The sequence below is a fragment of the Balaenoptera physalus genome (assembly GCF_965194825.1).
Source record: "Balaenoptera physalus genome assembly, chromosome: 14".
Lineage (NCBI taxonomy): Eukaryota > Metazoa > Chordata > Mammalia > Artiodactyla > Balaenopteridae > Balaenoptera > Balaenoptera physalus.
In genome coordinates, this window is record NC_138893.1 from 12,837,894 (window position 1) to 12,854,847 (window position 16,954).

The 16,954-nt window shown below is 45.3% G+C and overlaps 1 protein-coding gene across 1 annotated transcript in view; it reads left to right on the forward strand.

Annotated features, from left to right (window-relative positions):
* SIPA1L2 (signal induced proliferation associated 1 like 2) overlaps positions 1-16,954 on the forward strand; it is a 222,484-nt gene that overhangs the window by 111,548 nt on the left and 93,982 nt on the right. The window contains exon 2 of the mRNA XM_082424966.1: positions 5,581-7,292. Within this exon, the coding sequence (XP_082281092.1) occupies positions 5,816-7,292 (1,477 nt within the window). The 5' untranslated portion in view covers positions 5,581-5,815. The remainder of the gene's footprint in view (positions 1-5,580; positions 7,293-16,954) is intronic.

Genomic DNA, 16,954 nt, shown 5'->3' on the forward strand with positions numbered 1-16,954 from the left:
TAAGAGCTGAAAGAAACGTGTTGGCTTCTTTGTCCTCTGAGAAGTAAGAAGCTGCGGTCCTTGCTGAGATGCTGGGGCAGGAAGGTCTTTCAGTGGCTGCTACGGGGAGCGGGGCAGGAGATGACCAGGACGGGACCAACCTGGAGAGTTGGCCCGTATTTCATGGTAGTGTCGCAGACTCACCAAACCCCTTCCAGACTTTGGGTAAAGAGCGTTCTGTGCTTTGCAAATTGCATTTTCCCTGTTCTGTCGGGGTGCCCACCTGTAACTGTGTGCTCTGTGCTTTGTCTGGGGGCCAGTCACAGCCCCCTAGTTTCTGCAGGCTGCTCTTTCGAGACGCTTCTCTGAAATGTCATCCTTCTCCTGTCCCTTCCATCAGTTTGGGACCCTTGGACATCAGTCGGCTGCATGGCTCCCTGCCCTGCTTTTGACACTCATGGTGGATTTGAACATAAAAGGTGTATATATACCTGAGGAGTATAAAGAATAAATTTGGGGACAGGTACAATATTTGCAGGACGCTTCCTAGATTACAGCTTCATTGCATGCATGTACATGCTACTAAGAGCGCAAATCCCGGTCTTCTAGAAACTTCTCAACTGAATGCTTCATGGAAACGGGCAGAACGTTAGAACTTGGGGAAAAACTAAAGATAATGAGAGATACAAAGGGGTCTTATGTTTCAGGTGCCTGTAGGCAGGCATGTTTGCTCCGGATCCCCACTTTTCATCTGTGGCCCTACAGGGCAAACAGGATTGATTTCACTGGTGTAGGGTGTCTCGTGTGTGCGCACGTGCGTGTGTGTGTGCGTGTGTGTGTGTGCACGTGTGCACTCACGCATGTATGTGCCTGTCTCTGTCTCTCTGTCTCATCCACAGTCTGACCTCTAGGTTCTCGATTGTTCCAGAGGTCATTCCAGCTCATGCTTTAGATTTTCATTCCCTCCATTGTTTCCTTTCTGCATTTCTCCCTGTTCAGAGCCTGTACCATTCCTTCTTGACATCTACTTTTCCAAGACATTGATTTCATTTCTTCCCCATGAACCATAATACTTTTTAAATTGGATGATGTTATTATTTCTGATTTATCTTCCTGAAAAAACAAATGCTATAATTGTTTTGAGATGTTTTATTTTTATCACAGTGTTCAAATATATAAGTATTTTAGTAATATCTTTAAAAGGAAGGTGCCCTCTATCATTCTGTTGTTAGAGATTTATTCGAGGAGCTACAACAAGCTAGAAAATGTGGCTAGGAGTAAAAAGTGGCAGGAAGGGATTTGCAGGAGTTCTGTTGCAACTGCAGATTGTTTATTAATCAGCTACTGTGTCAAGAATTTTTTGGCTTTGAACACTTTGAATTGTTAGTGGCACACATAAAAGGTGTTAAAAGATATATAATTATGGAATTAGAGCAGGGATCTTGCCCAGAAGGCTCTGGTTTTGATTTGGATGCTGGTGCCAGAACTGTGACTTTCCGTCCATTCATTCATTGACCAGGCGATCTGGGCAACACCGTGCCACAGTAGCTGTGTTCGTCAAATTTCCTGTCTTTGGTCTTTAACTGAAGAGAAGCTGGGTCTCTTAGGACATTTAAAATTAGCCTGGAAAACGCAGAAATCTAAGTCAAACTGAATAAACCAAAACAGGTGATCAGTTGGCTCAAGCAGCTGGAAAATTCTGGAACTGGTTCCAGAGCCGCATCCTTAGGAGTCCTCATTTCTTTCGCTTGGCCCTGCTTCGTGCTGCTGTTTCCATTCTCAGTCCCACTGGCAAGGTGAGCCCACTGCTGCTTGGGCATTGCCGAGGGTCAGAGCACCCGTGTTGGGGTGCCCTTCCTGGCTTGGCTCCTGGCTTCACCCCTGGACCAGTCACTCTGGCCTGAAGATGCAGCACTTGCATTGGTCAAACCTGGGTCACATGTTACGGGTGGAGTTAGCGCCACATAAATAAAATGGTTCTAGAGGTATGGTACCCATTACCGCAAGAAAGAGGAATACATCCGAGACAGGAAAAACCAGTAGCCGTCTGATACAGCTAATGTTCTTATCGCTCGCACGAAATTAAAAAATCATAACTGAAGGAATATTTTCAGAAGATTTCTTTGGCAAAGGGTTTGTGTGCTCTGAGTTTGCTACAGTTTTTGTGTCTTTTGGCAAGCCTAATAGTAAAATTCAACACTAGTTCATCTATTTTTATTTGCTGCTATTATTCATTCACGTTTTAAAGCAATAATCCTTACTTTCTGACAGTAGTCGGTGTCTTCCATTTCTTTTTTTTTTTTAATAAATTTATTTATTTATTTATTTATGGCTGCATTGGGTCTTCGTTGCTGTGCACGGGCTCTTCTCTAGTTGCGGCACATGGGCTTCTCATTGCGGTGGCTTCTCTTGTTGTAGAGCACGGGCTGTAGGCACATGGGCTTCTGTAGTTGTGGCATGTGGGCTCAGTAGCTGTGGCTTGCGGGCTCTAGAGCACAGACTCAGTAGTTGCGGCACACGGGCTTAGTTGCTCCCCGGCATGTGGGATCTTCCCGGACCAGGGCTTGAACCCGTGTCCCCTGCATTGGCAGGCGGATTCTTAACCACTGCGCCACCAGGGAAGCCCTTCCATATCTATAATAGATCTATGGAATAAAGACTCTGTAGTTTTAATGCTGTCTGTTGCAAACAATGATACTATTGTAAGTGTAAACGGATGTGAAAGCTTGGAAGACCGGTTTTCAGAGATGAGTCCAAGCCCAGTGACCTCTGATAACTTTATGGTTAGTTTTTCCAGAACAAGTTATTCAGTGTCTGTGTTGTGCACGTTAATCCTGGTTTTCAGGTTTCTGTGTTTTACACGTTCCTGGCAGGTGGCTTGAACTCAGAGCATCCTTCTGGGGTGTGGGAGTGGGCTGCTGGTAAGGGGAGGTGCTGGTTTGCTGGTGGTGGAGTTGGGGAGGGGGACCGGAGTCTCACCTGTGCCCCGAGCCTTGAGCACCTGCCGGCTTTGACTGCCATGTGCTGTGGGGACGTTGGTATTTCAGTGTGTGCCGCGACAGGGAAAAGGAAGGAAAGCAAGGTACAAACTACATTTTTAGATAGCATTTGGTCTCATAAATGGGAGGATGAAGGGGTTTCAAAGTCGTGGTTAAGGTAGCTCTTTGCATTTTGTGCACACGTTGGTCATATTTTTAGTTAGGGATTGTTATATTTCTACTCTCTTTGGTGCTATAATCACTCTATTTAAATTTTCCATTCTTGGATGGGTTTGAGGAGTTTGTGTTTTGCCAGGAAATCTTAGTTTCTTCTTTGTTTCTAAATTTGTTGCTGTAGAGTTGCTTGTGGTATAATTCTTTTACGCTTATATTTATTTCAGTACCTCCTATGTGTGTGGTCATGTCTCCTTTCTCATTTCCAAACTTATGTAATATTATTTTCTCTTTCTTTCTCTCTTTCTTTCTTTCTTTCTCTTTCTTTCTTTCTTTCTTTCTTTCTTTCTTTCTTTCTTTCTTTCTTTCTTTCTTTCTTTCTTCCTTCCTTCCTTCCTTCCTTCCTTCCTTCCTTCCTTCCTTCCTTCCTTTCTGTCTGTCTGTCTATCTTTCCCTTTTTCAGATTTGGGAAGGAGTGTATCTATTTTCTTACTCTTCAAAAAAAAAAATCCACTTTTTGGATTTGTCTATTCTTTCTATCCCCTACCCCCTGCCATTCCATTAATTCCAGCTTGTATCTTTATTCATTCCTTCTTTCCTGATTTCTTTTGGTACATTTTGTTGCTCTTTTTCTAATTCCTTGAGGTGGTGAGCACTTAGTTCCTGATTATATTTCTAGAAATGTCACTGTTCAGTGTTTGGAACTGGGTACTTGGCAGGGCATGGTTCTTTCTTCGGTAATAAGGATACAGATTAGTATTAGATAATGAAAATGGGTATCAGATTAATGCCTCTTGACAATTCACATAGCTCTGTACCAACCATTAGAAGCTTTTCTTACCCTTTCAAATTGTGTTGAGTGTTCTGTAAGCAGGAGACTTAATAGAATGTATAGATTATGCAGACGCCTACTACAGTGAATCAAATACCATTTCAACAGAGAGCTATTAGGCAAGAAGTTGTTTTCTTTCGTATCTCGGTCGTCATTTTTTTTCAGTTTCCGGGAAAGGATTTGATGATAATCTAAATTATAGAGGAAATAACTATGATTCAGAATCATCTGTGGTTCTTTTAAATACAGTACTTCTAAGTGAAATAGATAAGATGCCGTCAGCTCTGGTCTCTCTCTGAGAACTCTGGGCATATCCTGGTCTGCCGAGTGCACGGAAGCACCTGACTGCTCATTCCCTCCCTGTTTTTCACACCCTAAAATATCATGATTTCCTCAGTTATGAAGCTTCCCTGGGAGCAAGCAGCATGTTGTCATGCCCAGACTGATTTTTTTTTCCTCAGTGGGGAAGAAAGCAAGCTGCCATCATTAAGAAAATATCTGCTATTCCAGGAGACCACCACATGGTCATCACAAAGTCATTAAGAACCCACTGGAAAGAGTCCTTACACTGTTTAGCTAGTTGGAATTTTAACATTATTCCTAACTGAATTGCGGTTATTGTTTATGCTTTGGTGAAGGCTGAGGTAAATCAGCTATATTACATCTTTATTCTCATCGTTATTTTCAGGCGTGGTAGAGTCATTCTTTTTTTTATTCTTGTGCCAACAGTAAGATTCCCAGACAGCCATGAGTTCGGGAAATAGTAATACCTGGAAAATATTTTTGTCTAGTTAAAGATAGAACAAATTGAAAAAATTATTTGTAATTAAAGAGGAGAGTTGGTGAAGTCAAGTTTCTACCAGACACAAAGGTAAATTGTGTTTTAAATCTCTAAGCTTCCCTGCACATTTGTCAACTTGCTAGTGGTGTAATGAACTAGAAAGTTGTACTTGTTCAGACACCAGATTCTTGAAGACTCCTTCTCACTGTCAGGGGATCTCTGTGAGTTCTTATTTGCTTGCAAGAGAGCATTCTGAAAACTCATTGTTAGTGCCTGGTATTGACCTTTGTGCTGCTGGACATTTTGAGTTTAACTGGTTTGAAAGAAAGTTTAAGAATACTCAAACAATTCCATGACCATTGTGTTACTCTTATAACTAATTGAAATGTTGCTTGATTACCTGATTTAAGCCAGGTTACATCAATAGATAATGTTGATACCGAGATGAAGGGCATAGCTCCTGGCTTAGAGGAGCTTACAGTTAGCTAGTGGAGGAGACTGATAAGTACAGCAGCAGTAAGAGTATAAGGGAAACTGCTATGATTGGTGTAGGTGCAGATGCCATGGAAACATAGAGGAAGCAGTCCTTGCTCCGATGTGGGCTGAGCGTGGGAGGGTACTGCTTGATTGTGTGGTGTAAATTTTAAGCAGCCAGGTAGAGTGAGTAGGCAGAGCGTTCCGGAGAGAAGGAGAGTGTGAACAGCGGTGCGGAACCATGAAACTTCACGACAGGTTACGGGGAATTGGAGAGAAGGGCAGATAAGAAACCACGTGGAGAATGTATTGAACTGGAGCTACAGTGATTGTTAATGGCTATTTTCTGTTTTTTAATTCAGGTAAAGGAACTGGCCAGATGTCTTAAGGGATGCTTTTGAAAAGGACAGAGGTGTTCAAAATTATTACAGCAACTGAGAAGCAAGTTGGTTTTGGAAAAACCATACTCTGAGGATGTTTGCTTCTGGTTACCAAGAAAAAATACAACTATAGAAGAAGCCTTTGGAAATAACAATGTAATTAGATTTACATCAGTCTTTCTGGCGAGACTTGGAGCTTCCTGTGTCATCGGTAGACATGAGTGACCCCAGGCAGTCACAGGAAGAGCAGCACAAGGTTGGCAGAGCCTCTTCGAAGTTCAAGGGTCCTCCCAGAAACATGCAGTCCGATGATTATTTTGCTCGAAAATTTAAAGCCATCAACGGCAACATGGGACCCACCACTTCCTTAAATGCTTCCACTTCCAATGAGAACAGCGGTCCGGCTAATGGTACCCCGGCCGTGCCCAAGATGGGTGTCAGAGCAAGGGTGTCTGAGTGGCCTCCTAAAAAGGACTGCCCCAAGGAGCTGACCTGCAAGGCCCTGTGGGAAAGCCGGTCCCAGACCAGCTACGAGAGTGTCACGTCCATCATGCACAACGGGCAAAACAACCAGAGCGATGGCCAGCAAGAGGAGCCGCTCGACCTAGACTTCGTGGAGGCGAAGTATACCATCGGAGACATCTTCGTTCACTCTCCGCAAAGAGGACTGCACCCCATAAGACAGAGGAGCAATAGTGATGTCACCATCAGCGACATCGACGCGGAAGACGTCTTAGACCAAAATGCGGTGAACCCCAATACCGGGGCCGCCCTGCACCGGGAGTATGGGAGCACGTCTTCCATCGACCGGCAGGGCTTGTCGGGGGAGAACTTCTTTGCTATGCTCCGAGGGTACCGGCTAGAGAACTACGGCCACAAGGCGATGGCCCCGTTCGGGTTCTCCGAGTTTTTCCCCTGCGACCCTGCAATCTCGCCCAGCCTTCACGCCGCAGCACAGATTTCTAGAGGCGAATTCGTGCGCATCTCAGGATTAGACTATATGGACAGTGCCCTCCTCCTGGGGAGAGACAGGGACAGGCCTTTCCAACGGAGGCTGAAGGCGGAGTCCATGGAAACGTCCCTCTTCCGCAAGCTGCGGACCGTGAAAAGTGAGCACGAGACGTTCAAGTTCACCTCCGAGCTGGAGGACGGGCGCCTGGAGAGGGGCGTCCGCCCTTGGAACTGCCAGCGCTGTTTTGCACATTACGATGTCCAGAGCATCTTGTTTAATATCAACGAAGCCATGGCCACGAGGGCGAACGTGGGGAAGAGGAAGAACATCACCACCGGGGCCTCGGCGGCATCCCAGACCCAGGCGCCAGCGGGCCCGACGGGCAGCTGTGACTCCCCGCTGGGGAGCAAAGAGGACCTCAACTCCAAAGAGAACCTGGACACCGACGACGGTGACGGGAAGAGCAACGACCTGGTCCTCAGCTGTCCCTACTTTCGGAATGAGACAGGCGGGGAGGGCGACCGGAGGATCGCGCTGTCCAGGGCCAGCTCGTCCTCCTGCAGTTGCGGGGAAAGTTCCTCCTTCGAGTCCTCACTCAGCTCGCACTGCACCAACGCGGGCGTCTCGGTCCTGGAGGTGCCCAGGGAGAATCAGCCGATCCACAGGGAGAAGGTCAGGCGCTACGTCATCGAGCACATCGACCTGGGGGCCTATTACTACCGCAGGTTCTTCTACGGCAAAGGTAAGGGGCCCCGTGTGGTATGTGCGGCTTTGGGTCGGAGCCTGTCCGAGGCCGTTGTCCACCGGGTCTGAGCTTGTTCTGTGTCACAGAGCCTCCATTGCTGCCGGACTGACCCCTTCTTTCTTTCTTTTTTATTTTTTTAATTTTTTGGGCCACGCCATGCAGCCTGCAGGATCTTAGTTCCCCAACCAGGGATGGAACCCCGTGCCCCCTGCAGTACAAGCACGGAGTCCTAGCCTCTGGGACCGCCAGGGATGTCCCAGATCCCTTCTTTAGAAATCTCCAGTTCCCTGCCTTTGATGATCCCTAGTCCCTGATGTGGAAACGTCTGCTCTTTCCTTCTCTCTGCCAACGCGTGAGCGTCACAAACGTCAGACCCCTTTTAGGAAGTCTTCGCGGATGAACTCCATCGCTCTTTCATTCCTCTGAATAATCTCTTACACTGTGTACAGCGGATAGTTCTGGTTCTTTCCCCTCTAGTTTCTTCTGTACTACCTTTGCTTCCTCTTTTTAATTTTACGTCTTCACAGCTCCTTCTGCCTTGTTGTACATCGTGGAAATGTTAAGTAAACCTTTGTTGAAAGAATGTATGAATGTATAAATTAGTAGGATAGACACATTTAGTCTTCTTGCAGTTTTACACATAGGCTGAAAGGTTCAGATACAAATATTTCCTTGGTATTGTTACTTCAGAAATTCTTCAAGTACGTGTAAAATAAATGATGTTTACTTCTATTTGTATGTTTAGCCTTGAAGGATGCATGCATCCCTCAGAGGTCATGTCGTTAAATCCTCAGCCTTTCAATGTGTCGTTAGTTATTCCAGGGACGTGAGAATCCACTCTGTCTTACAGGCCTACAGAGAAACGTGTTCCACACACACGTCAGTAACACACGCCAAATAGAACACCCGGGGACTGTCGCCCTGCCTTCTTAGTGGGTGTGACTTGCTTCCGTGGCCCCTTCCTTCTAGCACAGCATACTCTTCGGGGCTTAGTTTTCTGTTTGCAGTTTCACCTGCCACCCCCCTCCATTCCCAGGGGTCACCTCTTAGCGCACGAAGGAGGCAGAGGTGGCCCAGTCAGCTTTGGGGGGCCTCTTCTCCTCCTGTGCCTTCTGGTGTGGATAAATGCCAGCTGACTGTACGTTGAATTTATTTAGTATTGGTTTCTATCTTCAGAATGCTTGCCTGCCATCTTTGACACCAGCTGTTTCTTTTTGGGGTTGGTCGGGGTGTAGCTCTAACCTCAGGAGGTCACTCCATCCACTTCAGTCCCTGGAGCCTTCTTCGTGCTTGTTCCCCTTGGACTACAAGCTGGACCAAGTGCAATTATTAAATTAATAATCCCCCCCAACCCTTTTGCATCAATCCAGATTTAACCAGTCATCCATAATCATAATATTATGAAATCATATAAATCAATGGAATGAATATAATGTTGATAAGCAACATAGCTAAATAAGCAGGCATTTGAATTGCGACTGGTCATATAGTTTGAGTTGTCTTTCTGGTCTTGTACGGATGACATGACGAGACTGAAATAACTTTGTCAACATCTTGATTCCCTGGCTGTGTCCCCAACACTCCCATCTCAGCCCTGGCTCCTGGTGGGCGTCAGCGTCACCATTGTGATGTTACTGCCTTGCAGCCAGTGAATGCACAGAATCTTGGGTCTTCTTTTTAATCTGTGCCGGAAATAACTCATGGTCCTCAGGACTGTTCATCCAGGGGCAGAGGATTATAAAACTCTGCTCACAGATGCTCTCGAGGTGGAACTTAGTTATTTTTGGAAAGGGAGACCATGCAGAAATAGGCTTCCTGCTTAAGATATTTTTTAATCGATGAAGCCATGGCTGTCAATGCTAGCGATAAAATAGTCTGTTGGAATTGTTATGCCCTGAAATCCTTAGGCGATGAGTCATTCTGGCTAACTGAGTTTTGTAAGTGGTTTGCGATTCACCCTGTAAAATATCAGAGTGTAAAAATTGTATATGTGTATATATCTGTATACATGCGTATTTATGCAAATACTTGGTGCCAACGTCTCATTTGTTGTACTCCTTTGCATATCTTAGTGTATTAAGTCTACACAGTGTACATGGAATAAAGAACTGATGTTTTCTGGACCCAGGCAGGGTTGCCACCATCTGACCCATTTAATGTCCTTCAGGTCTGTTCCACCAGATTATTTTAGGTTGCTAGATTCTCTTAACTCTCTTGACGGGTTTTTGTAGTTTTTCTCTTGAACTCTGTCACTTCCTGATAATTGTAAAGAGTTGCCTGTGAGTGCTTTATTTCCTCCACTTTTCCTGATTTGCTGCTGAGGATTTTCCAGGGCTTTAGAAATGACATCATCAAACTTGGTAGATTTGAATGTGCAATAAAACGTAAATAAGAAAAATCTGAGAGTAGATGCCCTGCGGTGAGTTGTAAGTGGGTGTAGACGTGTGGTTTGACAGCTCCGGGGTGCTGGGCTCACTCTGGGTCTGTGAATGAGGCAGACAGCCAAATTCTAGACTCCTGCGCTAAGCCTGCACAATGAAGGTGTGGGACAGCCGTCCCTGAGGTCCTTTGTCTTGTGCGTGCTGCAGTTCTGCGCTGGGCACGGTGATTGTTGTACAGCTAATGGGACCCGGGGCCAGGACAGAGCAGGAGGAGACAGAATCAGACCCCAGCCCAGCCCTGCCACTCCGCGCTCTCTCCCTGCAGCCCTGGACTGTGCCTGCTTCCTCCTATATTAAGCGCTTCCCCTGTGGGCCTGTGTGACTTCAAAATGCAATTGGCTACAATAGCAGCTGCTGCGGCCCTTGCTGGTCTCTCCGTAGAGCCATTAAGGACTAAAGGCGGGGGCAGCAGCCCGGATTCCCAGCGGCCAGGTGGCCGAGGCCTCCTACGTGTGGGACCGGAGCCCAGCTTTTTCCCAAGGATCACAATTAAAAGCATGTGTCTGCCAGATAAAGTGCAATGATTAAATTAATGATTTCCCCCCATTTTTCACACCAGCTTCAACCGCTGGAGTTGATATCTGCCAACACATCACAAGTTGCAGGAACAGCATTGTGTTTAAAAGCAGAGGCCCTGGGCAGACTGGCACAGATAGAGCATTTTTGCAGACTTTTTCTTTCCCTTTTTCTCTTTTCCCTTCACTCAGTTGTTCTCTTTGGAAGCAGGCTTTCAAGGAATCTTTTGATACTTTCCAGAACGCCTTTTCTTTTCCTCCATTCTTCATTGTTCTGTGTGAAACTTCGTTTTCAAAAGAATGACATGGCTCCCAATCGCTGGGAAAGGTTTAAAAGACCCAGCTCTCTGAATCTCTCTTTCTCTCTTTCTTTCCCTTCTTTCAAGTGACGATGCCCTGCATCAATTGTCATAGGTAAAACTTTTCAGCTTTAATAAGGTGGTTGACTCCTTTTTTTTTTTTTAATTTTTAAATTTTATTTTATTTATGTTTTTATACAGCAGGTTCTTATTAGTCACCAGTTTTATACACATCAGTGCATCCATGTCAATCCCAATCGCCCAATTCATCACACTGGTTGACTCTTCATTGGGTAGTTAACGTGAAATGGCTGTCCTTATGTCGAGGTGTAGTCCTATGACACATAGTCTTTGAACGGCTCTGAATAACTTTGCAGAAGGATTTATGCAGGGCAGTGGCCTGCCACGGTGCCCTGTGCGCAGCGTTGCTTGTCCGGGCAAATCCCTCTGTAGCCTTCAGTGAAACGGCTTTTTCAAAGAGCCGGATTGTAGCAGGCTTAGTGAATGCTCTCGAACGTCCCTTCCTTTCGCTGGCGATGGCCCTGGTGCTGTGTGCCAGGCCGCTCTGTCCCTCATGGAACTCTAGTGAAACTGCGGCTCCCTCCTGGGAGCTGGGGCCCCCTAGATGGGGATTCCACCTGTGGTCTTGGTTTGAATTGCCTTTAGCTTCCCTTGCAGCACAGCAGACCTCCTGGGGCTTAGAGCCACTCAGAGCCGCTGGCCAGCAACTGACTGTCCGGAGCGTGACTGGGGCCGGAGCCACGCAGCCAGCGGAGGGATGCTGTGGGTTTCTGTGTGTCTTGCACTTTTTAGGCAATAGCGTCCCTGAGAGTTGCTCAGGAGTTCTAAAGCTGTCCAGTGCCTTCCTTCAGGTCACACACACAAGAACGGCTCCAGAAGACGAAGTAAGTCACTTTGGGGTAAACGGAGGTCAAACCAGAGAGAAGGATAAAGCTGCGCCCCTTTGATAACTCAGGAGTGAAGTGAAAAGTGGCTGAAATCGTGTCTGAGCCTTTGGGAGCATTATGTATGTTCCTGTGGACGTGGGGGGTGGAGGGAATCCTAAGATGGACAATATTTATCTTTTTTTTTTTTTTTTTTGGTTTAGAATTTTTAAATGGCGTATAAATACTATATGATCATTATGGGAAAATAAGGGAAGGTGGGGAAGCAAAAGAAAGAGAAAGAAAACCCGTCCAATCCATGAGGAAGAGACAATTCCCATGAATAGTTTCATCGTTACCCTGCTGGGCTTTTCCTCATGCAGATAAGTGGATGTGAGTGGCGGCTCCTCTTGCCAGTGCCGTGGGGCTTGCTTCGGATGCTCATGCTTCCTTCACTGGTACTGCTGTCATTGCGTACACAGCTGCATTAGCACTCTCAGAGCCATTAGCAATGATCATCATCTGCCGCGGGCGCGTGGGGAGATGCCAGGTATTGGCCAGCCGTGATCTGGGCAGAAGAGTTAATGACTGTATTTGCTTTACTTCAAAGAAAAATCTTTCAGCTTGACAGAAACATAGTGATACAGAGACCTATATCTCTTCCACCTGCAACACTACTCATGTCAAATATATTAATGAACGTTCATTTTAACAGCAGATCTTTACTTGAAAAGCAAATTGCTATAAAAAAATGTTTAAACTTCATAAACCTTGAAAAATGGTAGAAATTTAAGTCATGGCCTTCCCCTTCTCCACGTGAACGTGGGCTCTGCTTAGTGACTCACCTCCGAAGGATGGCCTGTGGGAAGAGGGGCGAAGCCTGGCAAACATTGCCCCAGCCAGGTGATCCAGGTCGGCATCAAGAGGGGCAAACCATGTGGATGGTTTGTACCCTTGATGTGATGGGAACGGCATTTCTGTGGTCTTCCTCTCCAAAAACATAACCTCAGTCTGTTTAGGGAAAAACATTAGACACATCCCAACTGAGGCACATTCTACAAAATCCCTGCCCCGTACTCCTCAAAACTGCCACGGTCATCAAAAAAGGGGGAGTGTGAGAAACTGTCACAGGCTAGAGGACCCTAAAGAGACACTATGACAATGTCATGTGGTGTCCTGGATGGGATCCTGAAACAGAAAAAGGACACTAGGTAAAAACTAAACAAATCTGAGTACACTATGGACTTCAGTTAATAACAATATACCAATATTGGTGCATTAATTGAACAAATATACCAAAGTACGTAAGCTGGTAACAGCTAGGAAACTGGGTGAGGGGTGTAAGAGAACTCTCTGATATCTTTGCAGCTTTTCTTTAAATCAAAAACAATTTAAAAATCATTTACTTCATTTTTTTTTAAATGTAAGTTATAAATTCTCATGATATATTTAAAATGCGAATCTTTAAAATAAGAAGAAAGAAAAAAATTGATACAGTTCTTAAAAGTAGCAAACCTCCAGGGCCCTTTCTGTACACACTTGCCCTGAGTATCGTTCTCAAACTTACCTTGAGGGGCAGGGAAATTGTTAAGCTTTAGAATTTACTCTTTTTTTTTTAATAAGCTAGATTTAGTGTTGTTTTTTTTTTTTTTTTTGGTTGCGTTGGGTCTTTGTTGCTGCTGTCGGGCTTTCTCTAGTTGCGGCGAGCGGGGGCCACACTTCGTTGTGGTGTGCGGGCTTCTCAATGCAGTGGCTTCTCATGTTGCAGAGCGTGGGCTCTAGGCATGCGGGCTTCAGTAGTTGTGGTATATGGGCTCAGTAGTTGTGGCTCGTGGGCCCTAGAGCGCAGGCTCAGTAGTTGTGGCGCGTGGGCTTAGTTGCTCCACGGCATGTGGGATCTTCCCAGACAAGGGCTCGAACCCATGTCCCCTGCATTGGCAGGCAGATTCTTAACCACTGTGCCACCAGGGAAGCCCTAGAATTTACTCTTTCTGCTATCTGTATTGGAATGCACAAAGACATTCTCCTTGAATTTCCCCTGAAATCTGCAGGTTAAGGTGAGGTGGCTGTGAGGGGCTGTTTGGGATGTCCATGGCACTCTGGTTCCCAAATCTTCACTGCACTCTCTGAAGGGAGGCCTTTGTGCCCAGCTCATTTTTTCTTGGGATTTTCTGTGACAAGTACAACAGAAGAAGTACGTATCTAGTAGAATTCCTTTGTAAAGAGCTGAAATGGTTTTATGGGGCAGACTCTGTAGCGTGTATGAAAGAGAGTCTTAGTTTGCCCTCTTCTCTCCCCACTGCCTGGCGCTTAGGGGCCCTAGTGTTTATAGTTCCGTCATGTGCCCATGAATAAGACAGAGAACTTCTTTGATTTCCCCTTCCCATCGTAGCTTTACAAGACTTCTTAGGTGTGGGCAGATTGGAATTCTTTTTGAAAAGGTTGGAATTTTCCAGAAAAGAGTGTTTAGCTGCTTCTGAGCAGACCGGGTGTCCAACTGAAGCCATAGCCATACCACAATGTAGGGTGTAAGACTGGCCTTTCCAAGGTCCATTTCTGCCCCCATTACCGAGTCCAAGGTCAGACAGCTCACCACATGACAAGCCAGTAAATCAAGAAACAACTTGTTGGGGCAAGGAATAGCCACTTGATTTGGAAAGCCAGCAGACTGAGAAGAAGGGGGACTAGTGTCCCAAAGAACCACCTTAACTAGAGTTAGAATTGAGGCTTCTTTTATACGGAAGGGGAAGGGGTGTGGCTGGTTGATGCAGACTTCTTGGTCTCGGAATCCTTTGTTCTTGCAGCTATCCACATAGATCAGCTCACCATGTTCTGGTACATCTCCAGCAAGACAAATGTTATTCTCTGTTCTGCAACTTTGTATCTCTGTATGAGTAGAGAAGTGTTAGACCCTTAAAGGTCAGAGCCTTGAGAATGGGCTCTCCTGTATATTTCAGGCTACAGGCAACATTCTTAACTTGTAGCAAAAGCAATAAAATACAAAGGCTGAAGTCAAAGAAACAGATCTAATATGGAGGCAGATTTGTTCTTCCCTATTACACCAGTAGCAAAATGCAAGGAAGTTTTCCCAATTAACTGCCACATCGGTCAAACTATACAGAAATGTTAGAGTATTAATACAAAGGTGAAAGTAAAAGAAACATCCAGTATGGAGTCAGATTTGTTGTTCCCTTATTACACCCCAAGATGCCAGCCCTTAAGCCTTGAAGGCCCTTCCTGTGTCTGGCCCAGCCCTGGCTGCTGGATATGGAGCACCTCCAGGCATTCTCTCCAGGGCCGCTTTTCTGTAAAAATCTTTAAGTTCACTAATTTTTTTAACTACTGTTACCCAGCTCTATGTAAATGTATCCTTTTCTCCAATGGTAATCTTTGTCCGTAATATTTTAACTGAAGCGTATTATTCGTACAGACATCTGCTAAATGAACAAATAAAAACAAAGGATTCTTCTAGAATATGTATAATAACCCTCTTGCCCCTTTTTGCCAGTGGGCAGCGGTGTCTGTCCATTCTCATTGTAGTTGGAGACCTGTGACTGGCAGGCAGGGCAGCATATCTTGATGTAATGAACATAGACTGTTCTGAAATCAGACTCTTGGGTTTACATCCCAAGTCAGTTTTGGACAACTTCTTGAACTTCTTTGTGCCTCAGTTAATCATCTAAAAATGGGATCACAATAAAAATATAAAAATATCTCCTGTAAAGGGCTTAGAACAGTGCCTGTTCCATAGTATATATCCTTGTCCTCCCAGTAGTTCTTAGCTAAATGTATGAGACTTCTCTCTAAAAAGAAACTAGTGTCCCCACCACCGGTGCAGCATTTAAAGGGCAGGACTTTATTTTAATGGTTAAAAAGATGAAGAGAGAAAAATAGTAGAGAGAGCCATATGGCAGGGTGGGCCCCGGGGGAAAGGTGTCTGGTGAACTCTGCCACTCCATTCCAAACACATTCACTTAAGTTTCACTAATGTGGCAGTTGTGGGCAGGAGGATACTTTTACATATCAAATGAACCCCATTGCTGAGTGATGCTTGGCTGCATTTGCTTTGAATTTCATGCCTGGTGGCTTCTTTTTTGTCCTTCTGGTTTTATACAGTCACTGAAGAAAATTAATAGCGAATTGGACACTATTAAATTCATATGGGGGAACTGAGTACCACCTAACAATAGTACTATTCTGGGATGCAAATTCTTCCTTTAGCGGACACAATCAACTCAGTTCTTAACCTTAGCGCCTGGCCAGTACCTCCACAAACAGAACTCCTATTGAGGTCCAGGGGGGCTCTTAGCAGGGAGGAATCACCCAGCTGCACACGGGATTCAGCCTGTGGGTTACGGTCACGTGGGTTCCATGTGGCTGAGGGGGCAGAGGGTGGGGGGGGGGCTGGGAAACATGTATGCTGTGCTGGGAGGTCACAGTTCCCACCCCCTGCAGCATTTTAGGACTGCGTGCTAGTTCATCCTATTCATCCTTTGTCCTCAGATGTGTTCTCAGTCAGTTATTGAGAAGGAACTGATACTCTCCTATTTCTCTAGGAAGAGGTATTAATACTCTAATATTTCTGTATAGTTTGACCCATGCGGCAGTTCACTGGGAAAACTTCCTTGCAGTTTGCTGCTGGTGTAATAAGGAAGAACAAATCTGTCTCCGTATTAGATCTGTTTCTTTGACTTTAGCCTTTGTATTTTATTGCTTTTGCTACAAGTTAAGAATGTTGCCTGTAGCCTGAAATATACAGGAGAGCCCATTCTCAAGGCTCTGACCTTTAAAGGTATAGCACTTTCCCATTCGTATAGAGATAAAAAGTTGCAGAACAGAGAATAACATTTGTCTTGTTGGAGGTTTATGGGATGGACAACGGCAAGAACAAAGGATTCTGACCCCAAGAAGTTTGCAACAACTAACTGCGCTCCTCCCTCACCTTAAAAGTGCTTTGCTCTGAAGCCCTTCAAGGAGTTTGGGGCTTTTGGGGCAGGACCTTGCACGGCCCTGCAATAAACCTTTCTCTGCTCCAAACTCCGACGTTTGGGTTTGTCTGGCCTCACTGTGCATTGAGCATGAGAACTTGGCGTTGGGTAACACTGGTGCAGTAAAGCTGGAAGTCAAGGTCTCTGGAAGATAAGGTCTCAGAGCACCTAGAACTTACTAAAACCCACCTACCTTGCATTTGTTCAGATCCAAAATTTACTTCGCTTTTGTCCCACTTAAGAAATAAAAGGAAAGCTGGGCAATTACTCCGCTCAGTAATGATCTGGGCCTCTCAGCTTTTACGCAGTGAACCCTTTCTTTGCTCTCGTAGTGTTTTCTTTCTCCTTCCCATTCTTGTAGCTAGTGACACTGAAAATTATGCATTATCAAAGGCAAGCCTTTGATAGCTGCCTTACTTCTCCAGACTTGCACTTTTTTAAAAATAAATTTATTCATTCATTCATTCATTCATTTATTGATTGATTTATTTTTGGCTGCGTTGGGTCTCCGTTGCTGCGTGCGGGCTTTCTC